The 10447-nt window shown below is 37.6% G+C and overlaps 1 protein-coding gene across 1 annotated transcript in view; it reads right to left on the reverse strand.

Moving 5' to 3' along the window:
- The window catches only part of fig4a (FIG4 phosphoinositide 5-phosphatase a), an 80026-nt gene extending 69628 nt beyond the window's left edge, over window positions 1-10398 (reverse strand). The window contains exons 1-3 of the mRNA XM_038271170.1: window positions 10240-10398; window positions 7182-7280; window positions 650-773 (exon numbers count right to left, since the gene is read on the reverse strand). Coding sequence (XP_038127098.1) covers window positions 650-773; window positions 7182-7280; window positions 10240-10302 — 286 coding nt within the window. The 5' untranslated portion in view covers window positions 10303-10398. The remainder of the gene's footprint in view (window positions 1-649; window positions 774-7181; window positions 7281-10239) is intronic.
- Window positions 10399-10447: the final 49 nt, after the last annotated feature.

A 10447-nucleotide genomic window follows, 5' to 3' on the forward strand; every position in this document is an offset into this window, starting at 1 on the left:
ATAGTAAAATTTCAATGAGTTGATGAATCATACAAAAAGTAAAAATACACCATTAAGTAAAGATCCAGTTTGCCAGAGAATCCTAATGTAAATCAAAAAGGCATTTTAGAAAATGTTACTTGTAAAAAAAGTGGAGAAAAAAGTGCCAGTGTGACACAGTTGTAAGGTACAAATTAAACTGATGTCAACCCTTTTGGACCGGATAGAAGCCTGGATATCTCAAATAGAAACCTTACATGTGTTGAGATAAACTCCATGCAATGCTGGCACCAGCCAGGACTTGGCCAGGATCCTGCAAAGCTAACCAACAAGCCGTCCATTATCGGGGAAAAAAATGAATTAATCACAGAAATTAGAGTAAAGCAATTTTTCAAAATGTTTTTCTCTTTATATCAAGAATGTGTATTGAAAAACAAAACTGTTTTAAGGAGCACATATTGTCCAAACAGTATATTTTGGCATAGCAACGCACAGTCAGGTGTTTTTATTTATTTTCTTATATACCATTTCAATTCCCTTTATATTAAAGCCAAACCAGGTCACCCAACACAGTTTCTGTTTTAGAATATTAGTTGCTTGTTTACATCATTTAGCATGGTAATAGTCAGAGCTGTGCCACCGAGGGGGCAAGCAGGCAAACTTTACTCACCTACAATGCCGAAGGCTGAGACAGCCCTAGATAAACCAGAGGAGCCCTTCTGGCCCATTTTGGTGCGGTTGCCCAGGTCAAGGCGGCCCAGTAGCTCCCGCACCTCTTGCTGATTATACACATGCTATAGACAAAGGAAAAATACAGGTAAAAAGGTGAAACTCAATTAATACATTGTTACAATCACTATTTCTATTTAATTAGTTTAGTTTATAAAAAAAAAAAAAAAAAAAAAAACTGTTTCTTAGAATGTATAAAATCATATTTTTAAAACTGCTCAGAGAAAAATCCCGTTGGTGACATATTCATTCTGTTAGATGGGGTGTCACACCATTAGAAGTCTTAGAACATAACACAAAAAAGTGGACATTTTGCATTTGGTTCAAATTCTTTCTTTACTGAAACAATACTAGGTCTTATACCTTGTCTGTTTTTTTCTCGTTAATTGTGTCACATTTTTCCAAAAAAAGAAAGTGTGGGTCGAGTAGCAGTGTTGGCATATGGGTTTACCCATGAAAAAATTATATCTATCAACCCTTAGAAATCAATAATGGTTCAAGTTAGGAGACTTGACCAAAGCACTCTACACCACATTCATTCACCCATTCACGCACACACTCACACACTGATGGTGGCAAGCTACATTGTAGCCACAGCTGCCCTGGGGCTCACTGACAGAAGCGAGGCTGCCGTACACTGGCGCCACCGGGCCCTCTGACCACCATCAGTAGACAATGCAGGTGAAGTGTCTTGCCCAAGGACACAACGACAATGAAAGTCGGAGTCGGGGCTTGAACCGTCAACCCTTCGATTTCAGGGCAAGCTCCCACATCCAACGCCACTGTCGCCCCATAATACCAGACAGCATTTGGTTACTGACACTGCTCTGACCCATGGACTGTTGCAGCCTTTCAGAGCTGGGTATATCAGCCTTTGCTGCACTTACAGTAAGTACTGTGGATTGTGGGCTTTCGTTCATTCTCGCCACAGTTCACCAGGTGACAAAGTCGCAATCAATCACATACATACAGTCAAAATAAACACGTTTATTTATAGACATAGCTTATACACATAGTAGGGGTGGAACGATTCACAAAATTCACGGTTCGGTTCGGTTCACGGTTTCGTGGTCACAGTTTTCGGTTCGGTATATGTTGATTGTTAGCCAAATGTTGGTCGTGTTGCTGTTAGCATAAACAAAACGTGTTGCACAATGCTTGCACAATGTTTTTATCCCCAACTTTCTTTCTGCCGTCATCGTAGGTCACTCTAAATGCAAAGTGGTCCCATACAGCAGATCTATAAAGCGCTACTGGCGCGTCTTCCAACTCCTGCTCTTTCCCACTCGCCATACCCACACAATTCTCCACAACAACTGATTTTTTTCTGCTACACCCGGCTACGCTGCTTCACTTCTTCTTCTTCTTGTTTACTACTGGTGGTTGGCTTTGGTCGCAGTACCGCCACCTTCTGCTCTGGAGTGTAAACGCTTCGCCTATGAGAAAAAGGAGCAGCGCATGAACCGAACGAAACACACGTGAATCAAACTGAGACAGTCGAACCGTCAGACGGTTTTCATAAACCGTTCCATCCCTAACACATAGTTAGCCCAACACAAACACACACACAAACAAACATCCAGGCACCAAAACATACACTCAAAATGGTTAAAGCTCACAATAACTCAAGTTACAATAATGTCAATGTTGCTGGCCTATTTTGATGCTGAATTGAAGTATTCTTTTTTAGAGCAAAATTGTCTCATCAAATGTAAGCAATTATCTGCTAGATATAATGTACACCACAATGGGATAATCTCATAGCTTGATATCGAGTAGAATTCAAAGTTCTAGGAAGCACCATGTAGAAAGTGTTCTCAAAAGGCAGGGACATTCAGCAAAATTCTTCAAGCTGATTGGTTGTCTTCCACCCATGTTGAGTTTTTAGCCAATCAAAGCAGCAGTAGCAGCTGAGACGTTTCACATACTCTGAACAAATCCAGTCACGAGGCAGTCGCAACCATCTTTCCTTCAACAAAGGCAAGAATCGCATTCTTTTACTCACTTTTCAAAACGAAATAGAAGGTATTCCAGCAGATGCCATGTAAGATTAGCTTCAGCCTTCCGCTTGTGGTTGACGTCATACCTGTCACTGCATTTCACTGGCCCGAAACATTTCTGTATCGAGGTCAAACGCAACTGTTGGCTTTTGGCAAGAGGTATTTTCAGGAGTTTGTGAATTCATAAATCTTGCAACAATTCATCTTGCTTGCAAGGCAAACAATGGGACACTTCACAATAAATAAAAGTTAAACTATTGGTTTCTTTGCTTACATGCACCATATCTGGTGATGGTATTTAAATGTATTCAGACTCAAAAACAAACAAATCACTGGATTGTATGATTTATATAGCCATAAGTAATCTGGATAAAACAGCCAATCGGATTAAAAATGTGTCATCCAAACGTGTCAGTCGTAATATTCTAAAAATAGCGTCTAGACCAGGGATGTCAAACTGGTTCCAGAAAGGGCCGTGTGGCTGCAGGTTTTCTTTTCAACCAAGCAACAGCACACCAGACTCCAATGACCTCATCAAGTTAGTCTAGTCTTAACATGATGACTTGATGAGATTAATGAAGTCTGGTGTGCTATTGCTTGGTTGGAAAGAAAACCTGGCTGGCCCTTTCTGGCACCAGTTTGACACCCCTGGTCTAGACTTTAAAAGCAGAAACATGTCAAGTTAAAGCAGGGCACACATGCATACTTAGGTCAACTTACCTCATTCCGAATAACATGATCCTGTTTTTACATGCATCCCAACAGGATTATCAATCAGCATAAACCAACCCTCTCAATTTGAAGACAAAGTCATTCCTGCCGAATCCAATCAGAACATTCCGACCTGCATGTTTGCACGATACATTTTTTATTCAATCTGCCATTTTTCAAATTAGGTCTATGTAAGCAGGCGCCCCAGCAGAGGACAGCACATAAATAATGTTTGCTCACACTAAGACAAGCAACTGTATGTTGAAAGCAAATATTTTAAAGACTTGCAGTCAAGGCGTGCACAACAAAATGGTTCTCTGGAAAACAAGAACAGACTGCACATAGCTCCTCCCAGCACGGTAGGGAAGAAAGGAGGCCTGTCCTTGATGTACTTTATCGACTGGTGTTGATGTCATCAACATCTGCATTGAACGTGTGAAGGTAGCAAGCCCAGATTCTGCCAAGAACATTTGACTGTGGGGTACAACTATCTTGGTAATGTGCAGAACTCTAAGATGATGGATGTACTGATAAAGTAACAGCTTTTGAGGGGGCAGGTGTGATGGTGTGAAAAACAAAGCATGTAATTGGAGATGAACTCGATGAGAGATTTTACAATGAGATTCAGCAACCCGTGGCAGCACCATGGCTACACAGGCTGGGACAGAATTCCATCCTCGTCTATCGGGATTCAGACAGGAATGAGCAACTCTAATTTAACGATTTTTAATGCTCTTTTAATTCTCTTAGAAATAATTTTAATGCATCAACAAGTATCCATAACTCTGATATAGATATATATATATATATATATATATATATATATATATATAATTCCTTGTTTTCCAGCCACTTTTGTTGAAATGTGCCTTTTCCCATTCTCTAGCTTTTTCTCCGCCACGAGCCTCTTTTCCGAAAATATGCGGCTTTACAATCAACTGGAAGTAGTTCTGCGCAAACACGCAGAACCAGTTATATCTGATATAATATATCTGATGAAATTGTTTTTATAAACATACTTTTTTTTTCTAAAAGCATTTTAAATGCCACAATAATCAAATTTTATGAGTTTTAATGCCAATTAAGGCCTTAATTTAAAAAATAATAATCTAATGACTTTTAATGATTTTTAATGACCCACGGAAACCCTGGTCTATGTCAATACTTTGACAACACTCCGATATGATAATCATAGTCAAAGTTCTGATACACTGGACACCTGAGGATCCGTTTCGGTATGCCGTTAGTGCCAGAGTAACCAGATCTTCCATATTGGTCAACTTAAAACTAATGCAGGTTGAGAAATGCAACCCCACAGCAGCCTGTGACCATCAGTATAAAGACATGATGCAAGGTGATTCTCTCACTAGCTATTGAGGCCCCTGTTTGTTACATGAATAAGCTTTGCCAGTATGTCTTGCTTGTTGAAACGTTTCCCTCTTCCGATCCAATAAACACCATCAAACAGGAATTTACCAACAGAATAGCCGTTTGGTATTGGCAGAGAGGATGCAGTAAATTTTTCATAGGCCCCACCCACATTCCTTGGAAATGTAGCAGTTTAAGGGGAAATAAAGACACTGTCCTTCCTTCTTTCCAAAAAATAAGTATTATAGGAAAAGAATCAACCAAGCAGAAATGGTTTTGCTATTTGTTCTAAGCTCACCACTCACATACCCACTGCCAAATCTAAGACTCGTTGCAGGTTTTTCAATACTTTTAATGTTGTAGAACTAACACAAATAAAGCTTACAAATAAGGGTTTAAATATTCAAAACTGAACACATGACGTGATACATGTTTAGTCACGAATGTGTCATAAAAACACACACGCATCATATCTGTAATAAACGATAACAACACGATCAAACCCAAATCAACAAGCTGCTCATAAACTCTAGAAGAGATCAGCAGAGAAGAAAAGAGGGGTACGCTCAGACATTACATTGGGGACAGGCTTGGTGGTTAAACTATTTCACTGTAGACACATAGGGCTGTGTTACATAAGAATATACGCATGCATGGGGAAAAAAATTGATTCCGCCTTGTTTAATGAAGGAAAACCCCAGAATAGTCACGGAAATTACTTTATAAAAACAATCATAGATTAAAAAAATCTTTAAAAATTAGCAAATGAAAGTCAGACATTCCTTTATTTTTTTTGTTTTTACGGCACTAGTGGCCTGCTTTTTATGGACAGTAGGCTGACAAGAAAGGGGGTATGAAAGAGGGGGAGAGATAAGCAGGAAAGGACAGGCTGGATTTGAACCCGGGTCGCCCGCGTCGTGGACTAAGGCATCTGCACATGGGTCGTGTGCGCTAGCCACTGTGCCACCAAAGCCCCAGACATTGCTTTTTATTTATTTATGTTTCAATTATTTTCAAAAATAAACTCATGAAACTGGTCTAGAAAAGACTGAAAATAATGTGACCAAAGGGGCAAATTAAATCAAGTTGTGTCGATTGTTTAGTGTCAAAGGTCTGTACAATCTTGTAATCAGTCAGGGGGCCTATATTTAGGGCTACAGGTAGTTACCGTGCTGTTTGGTGACATGGTGTGTACCACACTCAACATGGACCAGAGGAAGCAAAGGAGAGTTGTCTCAGGGTTTCAGAAAGAAAATTAAAGACAAGCATGTTAAGGTAAATTATATTAGAACATCTCCAAGCAGCCTAATGTTCATGTGACTATAGTCTGCAGATATTATTCAAACATTTATGATCCATTGGGCTGTAGCCAACTTCCCTAGATATGGGCGATGGCGGAAAATTTATGATAAATTAAAGAGAGATGGGTAATACAGATGGTAACAAAGGAGCCCTTCAGAAAAACTTCTGAAGAGATCAAAGACGAACTTCAAGTTCAAGGATCAATGATCACCAGAGTTACCGGTAGATCGCAACATCCGTCATCATCTGAGCCAAAGTAGACTTAATAGTAGACGACCAAGGAGGACACCATTTTTGAAAACATATCCTATAAAAGCAAAACTGGAATTTGCTAAACTAGATGTTGCAAGCAACAAAGCTTCTGGGAGAATGTCAAATAGGCAGATGAGGCAAAAATTGAACTTTTTGTCAAGGCACATCACCGCTATGTTTAGAGATGGAAAAATGAAGCATATCAACTAGAGAACTCTGTCCCTACTGTGAAACATGGAGGAGCTTTGTTATGTTCTGTCACTGCTTTGCGTCATCTGGCACAGGGTGCCTTAAATCTCATCGGAGTAGAATAAAACCTCAAGACTATCAAGCGAAAAGGAGAAACGTGCTACCCAGTGTCAGAAAGCTTGGTCTCAGTCACAGATCATGGGTCTTGCAACAGAATAATGACCAATACACACAGCTAAAAACAGCCAAGAATAGCTAAGAGGAAAACATTGCAATGTTCTGAAATGTACGTCTATAACCTAAATCTATAACCTGACCTAAATCCTATTGAACATATTTGGAAGGACCTGAAACACTGGAGCCATTAGTTCATGAAGAGTGGGCAAAAACACCTGCTGAGAGGAGCAAAATTTGACCAACAAAATATTAAGTTAAGGGCATCATATGTTGAATCGGTTTATTTCTTTTACTCGTTCTGTTGAAGCGTGGTTGCTAAGTGATATCTGACTTTCATTTGTTTATCTTTGTAGAAATTATATTTATTATTGCTTTTATCAGATTCAAGTTACTCCTGTGGGTTTTTCTTTCATTAAACAAGCGACACCAACAATTCTGTCAGATACAGTTATTTGGTGAAAAGCCGCTGCTTACCTTATCATCAATAATCACCAGGTCCTTTGGTTCTGTGCGGTCAATCTTAAGGACTCTGTGTTTGGTCTGTGCATGGTTGCAGCCAACTAAAAAATATCTCTGGGGAAAACACAACAACTGTTATGAGAGGCTTCTTCTAAAAGTATAGCAATATATTGAAGACAAACAGTATACAACAATAAAAATTAGACATGACATCTGCCTTCAATTACACATGACATGAGCCCTGCCTAATTATTGTCTGTCAGGGGTTTTGATAACAGAGCAACACCATAATATGGTTTGTATCAGAACTTCAGTTCCATGTCTCCTCTTGTCATGTTATCATCTTTGTCCTCATACTCAGTGGTAAAATGGCCGAAGATTCAAAGCCTAGTAAGAAGCTTCAAAAGTAGGACATCATGTATTCGTATGGGCTGCTACTATTAGAGTCATTCTGTCCTGTTCCACTGTTCCCAGTACCCTACAGAGCCATCTTTTTTAAACATAATGATAACTAACTCTACTCTTGGGTTAAATTATAAGAGAATGACACTAAGATAAGAGTCAGGGACGATAACTTATAGTGGAAACATTTATCTGCTTTATAAATCCAGTAGAACAAGTTGGAAATATAACAACTCATCATAATTTCTTCTAAGAAAAAACAAAATTACCTAAACCTAACAAAAAAAAAAGAAATGTTGGTCAACTTTAAAAGCTGTGACAGTCAAAGTATACTTAAAAGGATCAAATCTGATATTCAAGATAGAAATGACCCAAAATAAACTTATACTGCCATCTAGTGTTTACTGAGTAAACACTAGTGTAATCACAAGCCCCTTCTCCTCCTTAGGTTCCTAAACATTTTTTATAACAAAATCCGATCCTTCTTCAAAATCTAAATTCCGCTTATCATGTCTTTTTAAACTTAAATGCAAAACTTTATGATAAGGTGTAATTTTCCTATAGATCAGACTTTAAATGTGTAACCTGCAAAAAAAAAAAAAGTGAAAAAAGGATGGAGAGTTGGTTGACCAAGATGGATTAACCTAGAAAATACAAATTAAGTTTAGATTTTTCCAAAATACAAAGGACTTTTGAAATTCAAATGTTTTAATTGACCGTAAATAACAATTTAAGAAAAGCAGCCGTTTAATGAGTGTTATTGGTCCAATATCAGCCATGATCTAATATTGGAATGCATCAGCCTGCATTTAAACTCTACTATATTAGCAAGCTGATAGAAACACACCACTTCTCTTTAAAGTTTATGTAATCTACTGGTTAATAGTAAAAGGGTCAGCTGTTCTCATACCTAATGTTGCAGTCTCTGCTTTAGGAGTACCTCTTGACCAAGGCCTCCTCTAACATTTCACACCACAAAATAAGAAATAAAAGCATGTTTGATTTGTGCTATGGTGTCAGGTCAATATGGGTATTGTTAACTATACTGAAAGCTGAAACATCAGCATCATAGTGGAAATCTAAAAAAACTTTAAAAAGTCACTACTTTGTATGAGCTTTAACCCTCTCGGGCTCAAATTAAGTTGTACTAGCAGGAAAAATCTGATATTTGTAGAAAATTATCATATGGGGTAATATTATACAATTCAGACTTTTTTTTGAGAGACCTTCACTTGCAATGAATTCTGGGATGTTGCTGATTTGCAACAGTGGCCTGGAGTGGTAAATTAACACTGAAGACTGAATCTGATATGAACTTTAACTTTATCTGAATGTCACAACCAAAAAATTAACAAAACAAAATTCGGAAAAAAAAAATTTCTCTCACAAAATTGGAGATAACTTTAACTCAAACTTTTTCTCCACCGACATCTCAAAACCTCTTGAGAAGGGCGTTTCTGTTAAACTGTTGCTCAAAATATAAGCAAACTAGTAGATAAAGCATGTAGCATCCATTGGTACCTGTTTGGGAACACGTTGCGAATCCACAACACTGAAATTGAGATGCCTCTGGTGAAAAACCCAGAGGAGATAAAATCTACTAATTGGTATGTTTCATATCTATACACATTCATGATTCATCTTATGTAGTATTGATTTCAAAATAATGGAAATTGGTAGTGATAATTACATTAAATTGGTGCTTACAAAATCTGTTTCAGTGAAACCAAGGACTTAGCCATGTTGAAAGTGAGTCAGCAGTGCTACCTGGTGAGCTGGAGAGAAACTGTTTGTTGCAAATTCACAACTAAATCCTTCTGTTGTACTTCTGAGTAACAAACGCTCTTAAAATATGGATGTGGAGTAATTAGCTAAGCAACATTTAGCTGTTGCAAATCTGCAACATCTGCCTGGAAAGGCTTAATTATGGGTTTTAGCATCTAATGGCCAATTCAACAATACAGTTTTAGAAAATGACCAAAATAATACCGTACTTATCGTAGCTGAGAAATGTAGAAAAAATTGCATCAGGGTAACAATTGACTATTCATCATCATAACTTTAAAGCATGCTGAGAAAATCCTGACTTTTCACTTTTGATTACTTAAAAATGACCAAAGTTTGCCTTAATTTATTGAGTTCTTTTGGAAATGTGATGCTCAAACCAGTATATCTTTGTTCTATGTTTAATTGTTTAATTCAGTTAAAAGAAAGTTGTTCTTTTTAACTCAAATAATAAGCACGCATTGAACATCACTGATTTATTCTCCTCATGCTGAAGACAACATCTGGATACCAATGGTCAGGCTTCTTAAGATAATAATGATAACTAGATGTAATTAAATAATCTACTTGCCTCTCTTTAGTTAAATTAAATTAATTTGTATTAAACTAGAGCAAAGTACTATGACAGGGCAGTTGTTAACTAGCACCTTTTAGATAAACATATTTAGAATAATTTTTCAAAATAAAGGCAAAGTTGTTTGTCTTCTTTGACCTTAGAAGAGTTATACATTTGATTGGATTTGATATTGCTTTTAATTCAAACTTGTATTACCAGTAGGGTAGAAATAGCAGCAGGAACTAATGCTGGATGTTCCTCTTAACCAAACTGACAGGAAATTACCTTTAGTTATATGTAGAGGAATTACTATAGTTCATTTTAACTTACTGCTCTTGTTTCGTACAAAACCATCCTCTGGATCCCACTGATGACAGCCGCAGTTTGAGGCATTTTTAGTCCTTTGGTCTCAAAAAAATCGAAGGACAGAAGAAGCAATACAAGAGCTGCAGGGTGAAAATAAACATATATATTCAAAACATCTAATAAACACCTACAAAATGCTCGTAAATCTTCTAACTCGTTTATATTCCTCTTG

This window comes from Cyprinodon tularosa, unplaced genomic scaffold, assembly GCF_016077235.1.
Source record: "Cyprinodon tularosa strain WSP-4 unplaced genomic scaffold, ASM1607723v1 ctg791, whole genome shotgun sequence".
NCBI classification, from domain to species: domain Eukaryota; kingdom Metazoa; phylum Chordata; class Actinopteri; order Cyprinodontiformes; family Cyprinodontidae; genus Cyprinodon; species Cyprinodon tularosa.